Consider the following 19,585-nt stretch of genomic DNA (forward strand, 5'->3'; position numbering starts at 1 on the left):
AGGCTCTGTGGGGCGCTCTGTACCGGGGGGCTGGCATAGGCTCTGCGGGGCGCTCTGTACCGGGAGCCTGGCGAAGGCTCTGCGGGGCGCTCTGTACCAGGGGGCTGGCGTAGGCTCTGCGGGGCGCTCTGTACCGGGGGGCTGGCGTAGACTCTGTGGGGTGCTCTGTACCGGGGGGCTGTCATAGGCTCTGTGGGGCGCTCTGTACCGGGGGGCTGGCGTAGGCTCTGCGGGGCGCTCTGTACCGGGGGGCTGGCGTAGACTCTGTGGGGTGCTCTGTACCGGGGGGCTGTCATAGGCTCTGAGGGGTGCTCTGTACCGGGGGGCTGTCATAGGCTCTGCGGGGCGCTCTGTACCGGGGAGCGGCATTGGCTCTGTGGGGTGCTCTGTACCGGGGGGCTGGCATAGGCTCTGCGGGGCGCTCTGTACCGGGGGGCTGGCGAAGGCTCTGCGGGGCGCTCTGTACTGGGGAGCGGCATTGGCTCTGTGGGGTGCTCTGTACCGGGGGGCTGGCGTAGGCTCTGCGGGGCGCTCTGTACCGGGGGCCTGGCGTAGGCTCTGCGGGGCGCTCTGTACCAGGGGGTTGGCATTGGCTCTGCGGGGCGCTCTGTACCGGGGGGCTGGCGTAGGCTCTGCGGGGCGCTCTGTACCGGGGGGCTGGCGAAGGCTCTGCGGGGCGCTCTGTACTGGGGAGCGGCATTGGCTCTGTGGGGTGCTCTGTACCGGGGGGCTGGCGTAGGCTCTGCGGGGCGCTCTGTACCGGGGGCCTGGCGTAGGCTCTGCGGGGCGCTCTGTACCAGGGGGCTGGCATAGGCTCTGTGGGGTGCTCTGTACCAGGGGGTTGGCATTGGCTCTGCGGGGCGCTCTGTACCGGGGGGCTGGCGTAGGCTCTGCGGGGCGCTCTGTACCGGGGGGCTGGCGAAGGCTCTGCGGGGCGCTCTGTACTGGGGAGCGGCATTGGCTCTGTGGGGCGCTCTGTACCGGGGGGCTGGCATAGGCTCTGCGGGGCGCTCTGTACCAGGGGGCTGACGAAGGCTCTGCGGGGCGCTCTGTACCGGGGGCCTGGCGAAGGCTCTGTGGGGCGCTCTGTACCGGGGGGCTGGCGTAGACTCTGTGGGGTGCTCTGTACCGGGGGGGCTGTCATAGGCTCTGTGGGGCGCTCTGTACCGGGGGGCTGGCATAGGCTCTGCGGGGCGCTCTGTACCGGGGGGCTGTCAAAGGCTCTGGGGGGCGCTCTGTACCGGGGGGCTGGCCTCGGCTCTGCGGGGCGCTCTGTACCGGGGGGCTGGCATAGGCTCTGCGGGGCGCTCTGTACCGGGGGGCTGGCGTAGGCTCTGTGGGGCGCTCTGTACCGGGGGGGCTGTCATAGGCTCTGCGGGGCGCTCTGTACCGGGGGGCTGTCATGGGCTCTGCAGGGCGCTCTGTACCGGGGGGCTGGCGTAGGCTCTGCGGGGCGCTCTGTACCGGGGGGCTGGCGTAGGCTCTGTGGGGCGCTCTGTACCGGGAGCCTGGCAAAGGCTCTGCGGGGCGCTCTGTACCGGGAGCCTGGCGAAGGCTATGCGGGGCGCTCTGTACCGGGGGGTTGGCATTGGCTCTGTGGGGTGCTCTGTACCGGGGAGCGGCATAGGCTCTGCGGGGCGCTCTGTACCGGGGGCCTGGCGAAGGCTGTGCGGGGTGCTCTGTACCGGGGAGCGGCATTGGCTCTGCGGGGCGCTCTGTACCGGGGGGCTGGCGTAGGCTCTGCGGGGCGCTCTGTACCGGGGGCCTGGCGTAGGCTCTGTGGGGCGCTCTGTACCAGGGGGTTGGCATTGGCTCTGTGGGGCGCTCTGTACCGGGGGGCTGGCGTAGGCTCTGCGGGGCGCTCTGTACCAAGGGGCTGACGAAGGCTCTGCGGGGCGCTCTGTACCGGGGGGGCTGTCATAGGCTCTGCGGGGCGCTCTGTACCGGGGGGGCTGTCATAGGCTCTGCGGGGCGCTCTGTACCGGGGGGGCTGTCATAGGCTCTGCGGGGCGCTCTGTACCGGGGGGCTGGCGAAGGCTCTGCGGGGTGCTCTGTACCGGGGGGGCTGTCATAGGCTCTGCGGGGCGCTCTGTACCGGGGGGCTGGCGTAGGCTCTGTGGGGCGCTCTGTACCGGGGGGCTGGCGTAGGCTCTGCGGGGCGCTCTGTACCGGGGGGCTGGCGAAGGCTCTGCGGGGCGCTCTGTACCGGGGGCCTGGCGAAGGCTCTGAGGGGCGCTCTGTACCGGGGGGCTGTCATAGGCTCTGCGGGGCGCTCTGTACCGGGGGGCTGGCGTAGGCTCTGCGGGGCGCTCTGTACCGGGGGGCTGGCGTAGGCTCTGCGGGGCGCTCTGTACCAGGGGGCTGACGAAGGCTCTGCGGGGTGCTCTGTACCAGGGGGCTGGCGTAGGCTCTGCGGGGCGCTCTGTACCGGGGGGGCTGTCATAGGCTCTGTGGGGCGCTCTGTACCGGGGGGCTGGCATAGACTCTGTGGGGTGCTCTGTACCGGGGGGCTGGCATAGGCTCTGCGGGGCGCTCTGTACCGGGGGGCTGGCGTAGGCTCTGCGGGGCGCTCTGTACTAGGGGGCTGACGAAGGCTCTGCGGGGTGCTCTGTACCGGGGGGCTGTCGTAGGCTCTGTGGGGTGCTCTGTACCGGGGAGCGGCATTGGCTCTGTGGGGTGCTCTGTACCGGGGGGCTGGCATAGGCTCTGTGGGGCGCTCTGTACCGGGGGGCTGGCATAGGCTCTGTGGGGCGCTCTGTACCGGGGGGCTGGCGAAGGCTCTGCGGGGCGCTCTGTACCAGGGGGCTGTCGTAGGCTCTGCGGGGTGCTCTGTACCGGGGGGGCTGTCATGGGCTCTCGGGGGCGCTCTGTACCGGGGGGCTGTCCTAGGCTCTGCGGGGCGCTCTGTACCGGGGGGCTGGCGTAGGCTCTGCGGGGCGCTCTGTACCGGGGAGCGGCGTAGGCTCTGCGGGGTGCTCTGTACCAGGGGGCTGGCGTAGGCTCTGCGGGGCGCTCTGTACCGGGGGGCTGGCGTAGGCTCTGTGGGTCGCTCTGTACCGGGGGGCTGGCGTAGGCTCTGCGGGGCGCTCTGTACCGGGGAGCGGCATTGGCTCTGTGGGGTGCTCTGTACCGGGGGACTGGCATTGGCTCTGCGGGGCGCTCTGTACCGGGGAGCGGCATTGGCTCTGCGGGGTGCTCTGTACCGGGGGGCTGGCATAGGCTCTGTGGGGCGCTCTGTACCAGGGGGTTGGCATTGGCTCTGTGGGGTGCTGTGTACCAGGGGGCAGCATTGGCTCTGCGGGGCGCTCTGTACCAGGGAGCGGCATTGGCTCTGTGGGGTGCTCTGTACCGGGGGACTGGCATTGGCTCTGCGGGGCGCTCTGTACCGGGGAGCGGCATTGGCTCTGTGGGGCGCTCTGTACCGGGGGGCTGGCATAGGCTCTGCGGGGCGCTCTGTACCGGGGGGCTGGCATAGGCTCTGCGGGGTGCTCTGTACCGGGGGGCTGGCGTAGGCTCTGCGGGGCGCTCTGTACCGGGGAGCAGCATTGGCTCTGTGGGGCGCTCTGTACCGGGGGGCTGGCGTAGGCTCTGCGGGGCGCTCTGTACCGGGGGGCTGGCGTAGGCTCTGCGGGGCGCTCTGTACCGGGGGGCTGGCGTAGGCTCTGCGGGGCGCTCTGTACCGGGGGGCTGGCGTAGGCTCTGTGGGGCGCTCTGTACTGGGGAGCGGCATTGGCTCTGTGGGGTGCTGTGTACCAGGGGGCAGCATTGGCTTTGTGGGGTGCTCTGTACTAGGGGTCTGCCATAGGCACATTGGCTCTGAGAGACGCGCCATAGTGAGGGTGGGGGGATTGCGTGGGTCTGCAGGGTGAGCTATACTGAGGTGGGAGGGTGGGGGGCACGTTGGCTCTGAGGGACACGCCATACTGAGAGTGGGGGGATTGCATGGCTCTGCGGGGTGAGCTATACTGGGGGGGGCACGTTGGCTCTGAGGGGCACGCCATACTGAGAGTGGGGGGATTGCATGGCTCTGCGGGGTGAGCTATACTGGGGGGGCACGTTGGCTCTGAGGGGCACGCCATACTGAGGGTGGGGGAATGCGTTGGCTTTGAGGGGCGCACTATACTAAGTGTGTGGGGGGTGTTGGCTCTGTGGGGCGTGCCATAGTGAGGGTGGGGGGTTGCGTTGGCTCTGAAGGGCGCACCATACTGTGGGGGGGGCGCGTTGGTTCTGTGAGGTACACCGTACTGAGGGTGGGGGGTTCATTGGCTCTGCGGGACGTGCTATACTGAGGATGGGGGGTGCATTGGCTCTACAGGGTGCACCATACTGAGGGGGGGCGCATTGGCTCTGCGGGGCACGCCGTACTGATGGGGGGTGCGTTGGCTCTGCGGGGCGTGCCGTACTGATGGTGGGGGGGTGCATCAGCTCTGCGGGGTGCACCATACTGAGGGTGGGGGGGCGCATTGGCTCTGCGGGGCCTGCCGTACTGATGGGGGGGGTTGCGTCGGCTATGCGGGGCACATTGTTTTTGGGGGACATCAGCTCTGCAGGGTGTGACATACTGAGGGTGAGCAGGCATTGGGTCTCCTGTTGCTCTTTGCTGTGGGGTGTGTATTTGGGTCTGTGGGCTCCCTGTATTGGGGTGGGTAATGGGTCTCTGCCGGGCGCTCTGTACTGAGGGGATATCTGCTCTGCAGGCAATGTCTTACTGAGGGTGGCTGGGCGTTGGCTCTATGCTGTGAGGTGTGCATTGGGTCTGTAGGGGGCTCTATAGTGGGGGAGACATGGGCTCTGCAGGGTGCTCCATATGGGGTTGAGGGGGTGCATTGACTCCATATGGGGGTGAAGTGGTGCACTGACTCTGCAGGATGCACCATACTGAGAGTGGGAGAGCATTGGCTCCATGCTGTGGGGTGTGCATTGGGTCTGCGGGTCACTCTATACTAGGGGGACATGTGCTCTATGGGGTGTTCCATATGGTAGTGGGCGGGGGTTGCGTCTGTGGTGCGTCAGCTCCGTGGGGCACTCTGTGCTGGTGGGTGTCGAGTGTAGGAGGGACAGCACTGCCCCGTCTCCTTCTCTCTCTCCCAGGAATGGCTGGCCCGGGGGCACGAGGCTCTGCATCTGGCTGGTGACAGGGACCTGGCAGCTGAGGGGCAGCAGCTGGAGAGCTTCGAGCGCCGGCTGGAGAGCTGTGCACACACCATGCACAGTGCCCTGCGGCTGCACCGCTTCCTGCAGCAGGTGCCAGCCGCTCAGGCATGCCCCCTCTGTCTGTCTGTGCCGGCCCCATCCCTCCTTTCCACTTTAGCATCCAGCTTAGTTCAGCCCAGGGGGTGTTCCTGGCAGGGGGAGCAGACCCCACATCAGAGGCAGCCCAGCCCCACTATCCATGCCAGAGGCGGGTGTGGATGCCCCCAGGGCAGCATCACACATTGGAGTGGGGGTGATTTCCTGGGTCCGTTTGTTGTTCCTGCCCATTTCCATTGCAGGGCTGTCCCCAGCTCCCCGTTGCCCCCCGTCCCCGGCTCCCCATCCCCCCATGGCCTGCATCACTCTGACCCTGGCGCCCTGTCCCCCTTGGCGCCCGCTCCCTGTCCCCCTTGGCACCCGCTCCCTGTCCCCCATGGCCTATGTCACTCTGACCCCATCTCTCCCGCTGTCTCTCGTAGGCTCAGGACTGGGCCCTGGAGGGCGTCCGGCGCCTGTCGGCCATTGAGGACAGCGCAGGGCCAGAGGTGGTGCTGGGGACGCTGGGCCAGTACTGCCAGCAGCATGGCGAGATCTCGGACAGCGCCTTCCAGGAGATGCGTGGGCTGGCAGTGCAGAGTCCCTGGGCGCTGCGGGAGTTGGGGCGCTGCCGGGCTCGCTGCCAGGAGCTGGGGCGCCTCCTGCAGCGGCGGCTGGAGATGGCATTGCAGGCTGGACCCCAGCCCCGGCGCCGGGCTGACAGCACCAGCGCCTCCTGCTCACCGCAGCATCCAACGAGGGGCCTGGGCACCGGCCTGGGCTCCTCCCGCAACATGAGCTGCCTGCTGCCTCCACCCGGCAGCCTCTCCCCTGGCCTGTGTGAGGTGCCCTCTTGCCACTCACTAGCGTCCCCCAGGGGCCCCATGGAGAACAGCGACGAAGAACGGAGCCCCCCTCCCACCAGCTCCTCCACCGCTGCCTTCTTCCAGGCACCCACGCTGCCTCTGGGCACACTGCCCCCCTGCCAGCATCCTGCAAAGGGTCCCCCCAGCACGCAGAGGGCACTGAGCGAGCCCGGCCCTCCCCGCCCCAGCGTCCTCATTCGCGGCCTGGAAGTGAGCAGCCAGGAGGTAGTGGACCGGACCTGCTCGCCCCGGGAGCACGTGATGCTGGTTCGCAGCAGCGCCCAGAGAGCCGAGGCGCCGTGGGGGGGCACACCCAGCACTGAGCGGAAACGCCGCCTGGGGTGAGTTGCTCTGGAGCAGGGGTATTTGCACCAGACCAGGACCCTGGGGTTCTGGGCACTGCCCCCTCCCACGACTGCCACCCCACATATGCACTGGGACCCGAATACCCCACACATTGGGACCCATTGCCCCATCTGAGAGCAGTGCGCCCTGGCACTACCTGTTGATGCCCATGGGGTGGAGGGCCCATTGGCACCTGTGAGGGTGTGGGGGCACTGGAGCGCAGGGCCCATCAGTACCCATGGGAGGGCTATCGATGCCCATGGGATTGAGGGGATCACCGGGCTGGGTGACCCATGGGCAGCACATAGGGGAGCCCCAGGGTGGGAGGCTCGTCAGCACCCACAGGGTAGGGCACCGGGCCCCTCGCTGATGCCCATCTCCTCTCCTGCCCAGCGCCCAGCAGCGGCTGGTGGCAGAGCTGATTGCCTTGGAGCAGGAGTATCTAGGCTGCCTGGCTGAATTGCTGCCCCTGGAGTTGGGGTGCCAGGAGCTACCCCCCGAGCTGAAACGCGAGTGCGGTGCCTTGGAGGGCACCCGTGACCGGCTGCTGGGCTTCCACCGCACCTACTTCCTGAAGGAGCTGCAGGGCTGCGCCAGCCACCCTCTCCGTGCAGGGGGCTGCTTCCTGCGATATGTGAGTGTCCAGCCCCGTGACCCATCTGGGGACCCACACTCTCCCCCCGGAACTCCCCTCTCCCAGGCACCTCCCTGCACCAAGGCATGAGTGCTGCTCACTGGCACCCCCGCCGTCTCCACAGGAGATGCCAGCAGACCCTTGCAGGAGCCCATAGCCCATCTGCCCTGGGATGCTGCTCTAATTGCATTGGCCCTGCCCTTCTGCGTCTCCCCCGTGTGCCCTGTGCTGTGGGGAGGTGGTGACGCTGAAGTTGGCTCTAATTCCCCTGTCACTCTCTGCGCCAGGCGGACCAGTTCAGTCTCTATGCCCTCTACGTGAAGAACCGGCAGAAGCTCGATGCAGCACTGGCCTCTCAGCAAGCTGCCCACAAGGTACTGTCTGCCTGCTTGCGTGTACCCATGGAGAAGCTCAGAGCTCTGGGAGGGGAGTGGGGTTTAGTGGTTAGGCAAGGCAGGGCTGGGAGTTCAGGACACTTGGGTTCTATCCTGTCAAATGTAAAAGTGTAATTGGACAGGCCAAAAAGGAATTTGAAGAGCAACTAGCAAAAGACACACAAACGAACAGCAAATCTTTTTTTACGTCCATCAGATGCAGGAAGCCTGCCAAACAATCCATGGACGATTGAGGTGCTAGCAGAGCACTCAAGGCAGATGAGGTTTCAGAAAAGCTAAACAAATCCTTTGCATTGGTCTTCACTGCAGAGCATGTGAGGAAGATTCCCACACCTGAGCCATTCTTTGTAGGTGACCAATCTGAGGAACTGTCCCAGGTTGAGGTGTGAGTAAAGGAGGTTTTCATAGAATCATAGAAGACTAGAGTTGGAAGAGACCTCACGAGGTCATCTAGTCCAATCGCCTGCCCAAATAAATCATCCCAGCCAGGGCTTTGTCAAGCCGGGCCTTTAAAACCTCTAAGCATGGAGATTCCACCACCTCCCTAGGTAACCCATTCCAGTGCTTCACCACCCTCCGAGTGAAATAGTTTTTCCTAATATCCAACCTAAACCTCCCCCACTGCAACTTGAGACCATTGCTCCTTGTTCTGTCATCTGCCATCAATGAGAACAGCCGAGCTCCATCCTCTTTGGAACCCCCCCTTCAGGTAGTTGAAGGCTGCTATCAAATCCTCCCTCACTCTTCTCTTCTGCAGACTAAATAAGCCCAGTTCCCTCAGCCTCTCCTCATAAGTCATGTGCCCCAACCCCCTAATCATTTTCGTTGCCCTCTACTGGACTCTCTCCAATTTGTCCACATCTTTTCTGTAGTGGGGGGCCCCAAACTGGACGCAGTGCTCCAGATGTAGCTTCACCAGTGCCGAATACAGGGGAATAATCACTTCCCTCGATCTGCTGGCAATGCTCCTACTAATGCAGCCCAATATGCCGTTAGCCTTCTTGGCAACAAGGGCACACTGCTGACTCATATCTAGCTTTTTGTCCACTGTAATTCCCAGGTCACTTTCTGTGGAACTGCTGCTTAGCCAATCGGTCTCCAGCCTGTAGCAGTGCAGTTTTGGAACAAATTGATAAATTAAACAGCAATAAGTCACCAAGACCAGCTGGTATTCACCCAAGAGTTCTGAAGGAACTCAAATGTGAAACTGGAGAACTACTAACTGTGGTTTGTAACCTATCGTTTCAATCAGCTTCCATACCAGATGGCTGCAGAGTAGCTAATGTATCACCAATTTTTAAAAGAGGCTGCAGAGGCAATCCTGGCAATTACAGGCCGGTAAGCCTGACTTCAGTACCGGGCAAACTGGTTGAAACTGTAGTAAAGGACAGAATTATCAGACACATGGATGGACATGATTTGTTGGGGAAGAGTCAGCATGTTTTTGTAAAGAGAAATCATGCCTCACCAATCTACTAGAATTCTCTGAGAGGGGGCAGAACCATGTGGAAAAAGGGTGATCCAGTGGATATATTGTACTTGGCCTTTCAGAAAGCCTTTGACAAGGTCCTTCACCAAAGGCAGTTATGCAAAGTAAACTGTCATGGGATAAGAGGGGAGGTCCTGTTATGGATCAATAACTGGTTAAAAGACAGGGAACAAAGGATAGGAATAAATGTTCAGTTTTCACTGTGGAGAGAGGTAAATAGCGGGGTTCCCCGAGGATCTATACTGGGATCAGGGCTGTTTAACATATTCATAGATGATCTGGAAAAAAGGATAAACAGTGAGGTGCCAAAATTTGCAGATGATACAGAACTACTCAAGATAGCTAAGTCTAACACTGACTGTGAAGAGTTACAAAGGGATCTCACAAAACTGGGTGACAGGGCAACAAAATGGCAGATGAAATTCAGTGTTGATAAATGCAAAGTAATGCACATTGGAAAACATAATCCTAACTATACATACAAAATGATGGGGTCTAAATTAGCTGTTACCACTCAAGAAAGAGATCTTGGAGTCATTGTGGATAGTTCTCTGAAATCATCCACTCAATGTGCAGCGGCAGTCAAAAAAGCAAACAGAATGTTAGGAACTATTAAGAAAGGGATAGAAAACATGATGATATAATGCTACTATATAAATCCATGGTACGCCCACATCTTGAATACTGCGTGCAGTTCTGGTTGCCCCATGTCAAAAAAAGATATATTGGAACTGGAAAAAGTACAGAGAAGGGCAACAAAAATGACTAGAGGTAATGAACAACTTCCATATGGGGAGAGATTAGAAAGACTGGTACTGTTCAGTTTAGAAGAGAGATGACTAAGAGGGGATATGATTGAGGTCTATAAAGTCACGAATGGTGTGGAGAAAGTGAATAGGGAAGTGTTATTTACTCCTTCACATAACACAAGAACTAGGGGTCACCTGATGAAATTAATAGGCAGCAGTTTTCATACAAACAAACCAGAGTAATTATTCCCACTGCGCATAGTCAACCTGTGGAACTCGTTGCCAGGGGATGTTGTGAAGGCCTAAATATATCTGGGTTAAAAAAAGAATAGGACTTATCCTCCGTGAACTTATCTGTCAAGGACGATTAGCCACGGTGGTCAGGGATGCAACCCCATTCTCTCAGTGTCCCTAAACCTCTGACTGCCAGTAGCTGGGACTGGGTGACAGGCGATGGATCACTCAGTAACATTCCTTCTGAACCACTGGCACTAGTGCCTTTCAGAAGACAGGATACTGGGCTAGAGGGACCATTGGTTTGACCCATTGTGACCCTTCTTATGTCCTTATCCTCAGCTCTGGGAAAGGAGTGGGGTCTAGTGGTTAGAGCGAGGGGGGTCTGTGAGCCAGCACTCCTGGGTTCTAGCCCTGGTGCTAGGAGGGGAGTGGGTCTAGTGGTTAGAGCGAGGGGGTCTGTGAGCCAGCACTCCTGGGTTCTAGCCATGGTGCTAGGAGGGGAGTGGGTCTAGTGGTTAGAGCTGGGGTCTGGGAGCCAGCACTCCTGGGTTCTAGCCCTGGTGGTAGGAAGGGAGTGGGTCTAGTGGTTAGAGCTGGGGTCTGGGAGCTAGGATTTGTGGGTTCTGTTCCTTGGTCTGGGCAGCTGTTGGGATCTGGAAGCCCCAGTGATGGTGCAGTAGCCTGGCTTGTGGGCTCCATGCTCAGCTCCTCTCCTCTCCTCCCCCCAGACAGTACACAGCAGCCTAGAAGGTCCCTGGGAGGACACAGCACTGGCAAGTGCCCTGCAGAGGCCCCTGGAGCAGCTGGAGCGCTATGGGCGCTTTCTGGAGGAGCTGCTGCAGGAGACGGACCTGGAGCAGGCGCCGGAGCGCGAGGCCTTGCGGGCAGCGCAGCAGCTGCTGGAGTCCCAGGTGCAGCATGGCAGGAACCTGCTGGCCATGGAGCAGATCCGGGGCTGTGAGGTGAGTGTAGGCAAGGGCCATCCCAGCATGCGCTGCTGTGTCTTGGGGGGGATGGGACCCCAGGGGCTCTCTCAGCATGTACTACTCCATCCCTAACTGAGCAGGTGGCTGGGGGCTCTCCCAGCATGCACTGCTCTGTCCCTTCCCCAAGGGAGGGCCAGGAGCTCTCCTAGCATCAGGGCCGGCTCCAGAGCCCAGCGGGGCAAGCACCCACCTGGGGCGGCCCTTTCCCGGGGGGGCGGCAGGCTGGGCCAGCGGACCTGCCTCAGTCATGCCTGCAGGAGGTCCATCGGAGCCCCGGGAGCAGCGGACCTGCCGCAGGCATGACTGTGGAGGGGACGCTCGGCCGGCGGCTCCAGTGGACCTCCCGCAGGCATGACTGCGGACGGTTCGCTGGTCCCGCGGCTCGGCTGGACCTCCCGCAGGCATGCCTGCGGCAGCTCCTCAACCGGAGCCGCCGGACCAGCGGACCCTCCGCAGTCGCGGGAGGTCCAGCCGAGCCGCGCGACCAGCGGACCCTCCGCAGTCATGCCCGCGGGAGGTCCGCTGCTCCCGCGGCTCGGGGGCGCCTCCTGGGCATGACTGCTTGGGGCGGCCAAATTTGTAGAGCCGCCCCTGCCTAGCATGCACTGCTCCATCCCTAACTGGGGAAAGGGGCGGCCGGGGGCTCTCCCAGCATGCACTGCTCCATCCGTACCCAAGGGGGCGGCCAGGAGCTCTCCCAGCATGCACTGCTCTGTCCCTGGGGGGTGGCGAGCCTGGCCCAGGGGAGGTTGCCCATTGCCCGCGGTGTCTCCTTTCCCTGCAGCTGGAGTTGAAGGCGCAGGGGCAGCTGCTGCACCGGGACGAGTTCACCGTGCTGCGTGGGCGCCGCAAGTGCCATCGGCATGTCTTCCTCTTCGAGCAGCTGCTGCTCTTCAGCAAGCGCAAGGGCACCGAGGGTGGCTTGGACGTCTATGTCTACAAGCAGGCCTACAAGGTGCGCTGCCTTCCCCTGTGGGATCTCCTGCCTCTGCCTTGCCCTGCCCCGTGGGATCTCCTGCCCCTGCCTTGTTCCCCCACCCCACCCCATGGAATCCCCTCCCCCTGCCATGTTCTCTGCCCCATAGGATCCCCTCCCCCTGCCTTGTTTCCCCCATTCTGCCCTGCCCCATGGGATCCCTGCCCTATCCCACCCTGCTCCACTGCAGGGGATCCGCCCCCGCTGCAAAAGGCCTTCAAGGTGTGCTGGCTCATCCCACCCTGCCCCGGGGGACTACCTCCCCTGCCCCATAGGATTCCTCCCCTAGCACTACCTCCCCCATAGATCCCCCTCTGTACTGCAAACAGGCCTTCAAGGTGTGTCTCACCTCATGGCCATACTGTCCACCCCGCAGACAGCAGATATGGGGCTGACGGAGAACATCGGGGAGAGCGGGCTGCGATTTGAGCTCTGGTTCCGGCGTCGCAAGCTCCGTGAGGCCTACACGCTGCAGGCCTCCTCACCCGAGGTGAAGCACAAGTGGACCAGTGCCGTGGCCCAGCTGCTGTGGAGGCAGGCCACGCTCAGCAAGGGTAGGTGGGGGTGGAATGGGGGGATATATAGGATGAGATCCAGGGCTGCAGTGAGATGGGGCATGAGGGATGAGGTTGTTGGGTTAGTACATGGGCCCTGGCATGTCAGGATGGGGGGAAGGGGTAATTTCATTGTGATGGGTTGTGGGAAGCAAGAGGATACGGACACCAGCATGGCAAGATGAGGGGATGGGATCGGTGGGGGGACATGGCTGTTGGTGTAACGCATGAGGACACCTGTGGGCCTTGTGACAAGGTAGGGGAGAGGATGCGAGGCATGGGCCCTGCTGAGATGACCCCTTTGGGACTGGCACCTGATGTGCCTAGACTACCTCTCAGCCCATTTTCCCTGCCAGCTTGGGACTTCACTACCTTGCCTTGTTTGAGCCAGACACGCTTGCCTGCTGCAAACACAGATCCAAGTCTGAACCACGTCCCTCACAAGCTGCAGGCTTAACTGAAAACAGCTTAAGAAGTGTTCCTGTCTCCAGCACTCAGAAGCCCAGCTCCCAGTGGGATCCCAACCCCAAATAAATCCCTTTTACCCTGTATAAAGCTTATACAGGGTAAAAGGGATTTATTTGGGGTTGGGATCCCATTGGGAGCTGGGTAAACTTAAATTGTTCACCCTCTATAACACTGATAGAGAGAGATGCACAGCTGACCTCCCCCCCCCAGGTATTAACACATACTCTGGGTTAATTAATAAGTAAAAAGTGATTTTATTAAATACTGAGAGTAGGATTTAAGTGGTTCCAAGTAATAACAGACAGAACAAAGTGAATTACCAAACAAAATAAAATAAAACACGCACGACTAAGCCTAACATAATAGGAAACTGAATGCAGGTAAATCTCACCCTCAGAGATGTTCCAATAAGCTTCTTTGACAGATTAACCTCCTTCTAGTCTGGGTCCAGAAATCACTCACACCCCTGAAGTTACTGGCCTTTGTTCCAGTTTCTTTCAGGCATCCTTTGGGGTGGAGAGGCCATCTCTTGAGCCGGCTGAAGACAAAATGGAGGGGTTTCCCAGGGGCTTATATAGCCTCCCTCTTGTGGGTGGAAACCCCTCTCTCCCCCTGTGTAGAATTACAGCTCCAAGATGGAGTTTTGGAGTCACATGGGCAAGTCACATGTCCATGCATGACTTCGTTCTTTATAGGCCGACGCCATGTTAGCCCAAACGTTCCCAGGAAAGTTCAGATGTGGATTGGCGTCTACCAAAGTCCATTGTTGGCCAAGTACTCCCAATTACTTGAATAAACCCTTCATGCTATGTTGACCAAATCTGCCTTAGGTGCTTTCTACAGCAAACACTTTAAACACAAGCATAGAGCCAACGCTCATAACTTCAAATATAAAAATGATACATGCATACAAATAGGATGAATGCATTCAGTAGAACATAACCTTTGCAAAAATATGTTACATGGCATATGTAGCATAAAACATATTCCAGTTATGTCAGATTTACATTCATAAGCATATTTCTATAAAGCATTATAGGGTGCAACGTCACAGGGTGGGGAGGAAGGAGGAGGACGGGACGGAGGAAGTGGCCCTGGCAGGATGGGATTTGGGGGGGTGGGCCCCATTGAGATGGGGTGGGGAAGGAGGAAGGGGATGGGATGGAGGGTGTGGCTACTGGTGGGATGGGAGGAGGGGGATGGGATGATGGAGTGGCCTAGATGGGATGGGATGGGATGGGGGGTGGGCCCCATTGTGATGGGGTGGGGAAGGAGGAGGGGGATGGAATGAGGGAGTGGCTGCTGGTGGGATGGGATTCGAAGGGTGGGCCCTGTTGTGATGGGGTGGAGAAGGAGGAGGGGGATGGGACAGAGGGAGTGGCCCTGGCAGGATGGGAATGGGGGTTGGGCCCTGTTGTGATGGGGTGGGGAAGGAGGGGGATGGGACGAGGAGTGGCCCCGGCGGGATGGGATTCGAAGGGTGGGCTCTGTTGTGATGGGGTGGAGGAGGAGGAGGGGGATGGGACAGAGGGAGTGGCCCCGGTGGGATGGGATTGAGGGTGGGCCCTGTTGTGATGGGGTGGGGAAGGAGGGGGATGGGACGGGGAGTGGCCCCGGCGGGATGGGATTGGGGGGTGGGCCCTGTTGTGATGGGGTGGAGAAGGAGGAGGGGGATGGGACAGAGGGAGTGGCCCCGGTGGGATGGGATTGAGGGTGGGCCCTGTTGTGATGGGGTGGGGAAGGAGGGGGATGGGATGGGGAGTGGCCCCGGTGGGATGGGATTGGTGGGTGGGCCCTGTTGTGATGGGGTGGGGAAGGAGGGGGATGGGATGGGGAGTGGCCCCGGCGGGATGGGATTGGGGGTGGGCCCTGTTGTGATGGGGTGGAGAAGGAGGGGGATGGGACGGCGAGTGGCCCCAGCAGGGTGAGATTGGGGGATTTGACCCGTTGTGATGGGGGCACGTGGCCGTGTTGTGACATCTCTCTCTGTGTCCTGCCCAGAACTGCGCACGCAGGAGATGGTCTCCATGGGCATCGGGGACAAGCCCTTTGTCAGCGTCCAGGGCCCCGGCCAGGCTCTGCTGAGCAGCCTGCTCACAGGCAGAGGTGAGGGGGCTGGGTCACGGGGGTGCCGTGGGCTGTGGGGCTCTCATCATGGCAGGGTCACTCGGGGGAGTCTTGGGGGCATGGCAGGGAGTCTCTCGGGGGGGGGTGTCTCTGGGAGCAGCAGGGGCGATGGGGGTCTCCTGGGTAGGGGAGGGGTTCTTAGGCTGTCTCTCTGGGGGCAGGGTTGGGAGTGGTCTCTCCCTGGGGAGCAGTCTGTCTCTGGCGGTAGAGAGGTGTCTCCTTTGTGGGCCCGGGGGTCTCTCCCCTGGTGCTCTCTCATCCCCTCTCTCTGCAGCCGCCCGCACCCGTGCCTCGGTGGCTCTCTCTTCCTTCAGCCCCTGGGCCGGGGCCCCATGCTCCCCGCCAGCTGCCACGTCGTCTCCCCGCCCTGGCCCTGCCCCTGCCCCCCTGGGCCTGTTCTGCGATGCCAGCCCTGTGCCCCCTGCGGCAGGGCGCTCCCCTGGGGCCTGCTCGTTGCCAGGGCACCTGGAGGAGGAGGAGTGGGAGCTGGACGTCAAGCACATCCCCCGCGGTGAGCCCGCAAGACGAGGGGGTTGCAGGGGTGGTGTCTCTGGGGAGCTCTGTGGAACCGTGGGGGGACAGCTGGCTCCATGGGGAGGGTACACGTTGCTGGCACCTGGCATTCAGGGAGGCGTGGCTGCTTCAAAGGGGCAGCTGGGCTTGGGGCTCTGTGGGGCCAGTGCATGGTGGGCTGGCTTTGTGGGAGACACATGGGGGGTCTCTGCCTCTCCCCCGCACTGAGGCTGCTGGAGCAGCGCTGGTCCCTGTTGTTGACACATGGCTCCGTGGTCTGTAGCCCAGTCACTGTGGTGATGCCCTGCAATGCGTGTGGGTGGGCACAGGCCTCACCCCCCACCCTGGTTCTCTTGCAGCGTCCGAGACAGCCGCTGGCTCAGGAGCTGCCCTGGCTCTGGGGGAGCCGTCCCCCAGGGGGGCAGAGTCGCCGGGGGGCTCTGCCCCAGTGCAGCGCCGGCCGGTGAGTACAGAGGGGAAGAGCAGGGGCTGTGGGGCAGGCGTATGTCTTTGTCTCTATCCCCATCTCAGCTCTCGGGGCTCCAGAGGGCCCAGCTGTCACCTCACTTTGCCCACTCAGAGCTGCCTGGGGTGGGGGCTGTCCTACAGAGCGGGGTCCGGCCGGCCATCTGTCCATCCATCCGTCTGTCTGTCTGTCTGTCTGTGCGTAGCTGGCTGTCTCTGGCTCTCTGTGTGTCTGTCTGTGCAGGGGTGGCTGGTGGGCGGGTGTCTGTCTGTCTGTCTGTCTGTGTATCTGGCTGTGCGTCTGCCTTGTGGGCTGTCTCTCTCGGTGTCTGTCTGGCTGTCTGTGCTGTCTGGGAGGGGCTGGCATCTTTCCTGGGAGCACTGGGAGCATTTGAATTCACAGGAGTGCGGGGGGAACGGACGACATAAGGTGTGTTGTGGGGGGGGCATGGACCGCACTGTAGGCAGGGCACTGCGGGGCCCCAGGCTGGTTACCGTTTCCCCCCTCCCCTCCTCGGCCCTGCCTCGCCCCAAGCCTGGGCACTGCAGGGCCCCAGGCCTGCTGGCTCCTAGGAGGGGCTGCCCTGGGGCTTTCTGCCACCATCTGTGTCCCCCACATGGGACCAGGGCACCCCCAGCCTTCCCACCCCCGCCCTGCCACCCATGCCCTTGCCCCTAGCTCCACCGCCCACAGATACCCCCTCTCCTCCCCAGCTCCCTCTCCCAGCTCCACTCCGAGGTCTCCTCCCCCTGAGATCCCGCAGCTCCAACCCTGCCCCCCACTTCACGTTCCCAGTCCCATGCCCTCCCCTCCCCCTCCCCGCAGTGACCCTGGCACCCTCACAAATGGTGTTTTATTTGTTTGCCAGAGAGACGGCCACGCCCCCCCCGACCTGGCGACCCCGCTCTGACCCTGGCACCGAGGTACAGCGGCTGGGACACCCCCCAGGCGCCCGTCAGTCTGTGTGTCCGTCTGCCCTGCTTCAGCACACGGGCAGGGCGCCCACCCCTCCCACACTGCCTCTGTCCGTCTGTCTAGTCCCCCTCCCCCAGTCTGTGTCCGTCTGCCCCCCCCACACCCCCTCGTGTCCGTCTGCCCCCCACTGTCGCTGTCCATCCACCCCTCCCTGTGTGTCTGTCTGCCCCTCCCCCAGCACTCACCCCACTCTCTCTCTCCCCCAGAGCTGGGTCTGGAGCCTGCACAGGAAGCTGTTTGCCTCGCGTGGCCGCGTGGGGCAGGATCGGAGCCCTGGGGCCGCCAGGAATAGGACAGTCTGAGCCCCTGGCAGACCCCTGGCACCGCACCCCACAGACTTATCCCCACGGATCCTCCCCTCCCCACCCACTGCATGGAGCCACCAGATGACCCCCAGCCACTGCCCCACGGGTCCTCCCCTCACCCTTCATGGGACTACTAGGGCCCTGTAGCTACCATGCGAGCTGGGGAATGGGTATCAGTGGAGGGCTCAGTGCCCCATGGCCTGGGAGGGGAAGGACAGTGATGGTGTGGGCAGGAAACCCATCTGGCCTGGGCGTCAGAGCAGTGGGGCTGGCATGCACCCTGGGTCTGGCCTGGGACTGCCCCAGCACCTGAATAGCATGAGGACCCCGAGTGTGCCCTGCACACTCACCAAGCCCTACGCGCACGTGCAGAGCAGAGCCCCCATGAGGATTGGCACATACATGCATACTGATCCTTGTCTCACCCAGCTGTGCCTCCACGTGCAACGACCCCTTCACGTGCACACGCCCACTCACACACTGATCCCTGTCTCACCCAGCCGTGCCTCCACGTGCAACGACCCCTTCACGTGCACACGCAAACACACACACACAGATCCCTGTCTCACCCAGCTGTGCCTCCACGTGCAATGACCCCTTCATGTGCACATGCCCACTCACACACTGATCCCTGTCTCACCTACACTTGACTCCATGTGCAATGGTCCCTTCATGTGCCCACGCCCACACTGATCCCTGTCTCACCCAGCCGTGCCTCCATGTGCAACAACCCCTTCACATGCCCATGCACACACTGATTCCTGTCACCCAGCCATGCCTGCCTATGTAATGACCTCTCCATACAACCACACTGATCCCTGTCTCCACACTGGCCCACGGATACCCCCTCTCCTCGTCCAACGACCCCATCACGTGCACATGCCCATGCACACACTGATCCGTGTCTCACCCAACCATGCCTGCCCATGTAATGACCTCTCCATACAACCACACTGATCCCTGTCTCACCCAGCTGTACCTGTACATGTAATGACTCATCCACACGCACATGCGCATCCACTGCATGGAGCAGTGTGCTGAGATCCCTGTGTCACTCAGACATGTCTGCCCATGGAATGATTCTGGCACATGTGCACATGCACACACATGGGCCCCTTTTGCACCCACAGGCCAGCCTGCACATGTCCATTTGTGCTTCTGGGTCAACCCACACCCGTGCACACCCCTGTGTGTGTGCCTGTTCCACTCCCCTCCCGGAGTAGCTGCAGCCACCAGGGTTACTGCAAGGCAGCCACAAAGGCACTGGGTGGCCCAGCCCCATCAGCCGGGGGCAGGAACATCATGGGAAGTCTTTGTGTGGCAGACTGGAGCATCATAGGACATTCCCTCCTGGGGAGATTGGAGAACTGTGGGAAATTCAGTGGCTGGTGGACTGGAGCATTGTGAGACACTGTGCTGGGAACGACTGGAGGATCATGGGAATTTCTGTGCTTGGTGGACTGGAGCATCCTAGGACATTCCCTCCTGGGGATACTGGAGCATCATTGGACATTCTGTGCTGGGAGACTAGAGCATTGTGGGAAATTCTCTGCCTGACAGACTGGAGCATCATGAAGATTCAGCGCTTTGGGCTGGAGCTTTATACAAGTACTAAGGAGTGTATAATATACAATATATTTACTGAGGGAGCTGGGCCGGCAGGAGTGGGGGTGCAGCTGCCAGGGAAGCAGGAGCCTGTGGGGCCTGGCCTAGGAGTGAGTGGTGGACTGGAAGGCTGTTGCCTCATGCCCTCAGGACCTGGCACTGACTGTGGGGAGTAGGGGCTGGGGTGGCTGCATTTGGAGCCAGGAAGCCGGTCACTGTACAGACTCCTGGCCATTTATATTCTGCATATTAATAAAGCTGTGCCGGCAGCTGTCTCTGTCTCTGTTCCCGTGCTGTGGCCAGTCCCACTGCAGGACCCAGCTGTGTGCCAGCATCTCCCACGCTTGGTTTGTCCAAGCGCCCAGCCTCCACTGAGAACGGGGCCTGGAGAAATCCCAGCACTGGGCCGCTACCTGTCAGGATGGAGCAGTGCAGGGCCCGTGACACCCCAGGAACGCCAGAGCCGCCCCATCCTCCATAAAAGACTGGAAGGGACCGTGAGAGGTTGTCTAGTCCAGTCCCCTGTGCTCCTGGCAGAACTAAGTATTATCTAGACCATCCCTGACAGGCGTTTGTCTAACCTGCTCTTAAACATCCCCAATGATGGAGATTCCACAACCTCCCCAGGCAATTTATTCCAGTGTTTAACCACCCTGACAGGGTTTC

At 61.4% G+C, this 19,585-nt stretch overlaps 1 protein-coding gene across 7 annotated transcripts in view; it reads left to right on the forward strand.

Annotated features, from left to right (window-relative positions):
* ARHGEF40 (Rho guanine nucleotide exchange factor 40) overlaps positions 1-19,318 on the forward strand; it is a 37,477-nt gene extending 18,159 nt beyond the window's left edge. For 2 of the 7 annotated variants that reach the window (XM_044985549.1, XM_044985552.1), the window contains 11 exons: positions 5,092-5,259; positions 5,673-6,436; positions 6,834-7,074; positions 7,362-7,448; positions 10,673-10,906; positions 11,715-11,885; positions 12,283-12,460; positions 14,930-15,034; positions 15,330-15,566; positions 15,928-16,031; positions 17,216-19,317. In XM_044985549.1, the coding sequence (XP_044841484.1) occupies positions 5,092-5,259; positions 5,673-6,436; positions 6,834-7,074; positions 7,362-7,448; positions 10,673-10,906; positions 11,715-11,885; positions 12,283-12,460; positions 14,930-15,034; positions 15,330-15,566; positions 15,928-16,031; positions 17,216-17,311 (2,385 nt within the window). In that variant the 3' untranslated portion in view covers positions 17,312-19,317. Of the gene's footprint in view, positions 1-5,091; positions 5,260-5,672; positions 6,437-6,833; positions 7,075-7,361; positions 7,449-10,672; positions 10,907-11,714; positions 11,886-12,282; positions 12,461-14,929; positions 15,035-15,329; positions 15,567-15,927; positions 16,032-16,902; positions 16,958-17,215 lie in introns of all 7 variants that reach the window. The other 5 variants (XM_044985551.1, XM_044985555.1, XM_044985550.1 and 2 more) reach the window with 5 other exon arrangements.
* Positions 19,319-19,585: the final 267 nt, after the last annotated feature.

This window comes from Mauremys mutica, chromosome 13, assembly GCF_020497125.1.
Source record: "Mauremys mutica isolate MM-2020 ecotype Southern chromosome 13, ASM2049712v1, whole genome shotgun sequence".
Lineage (NCBI taxonomy): Eukaryota > Metazoa > Chordata > Testudines > Geoemydidae > Mauremys > Mauremys mutica.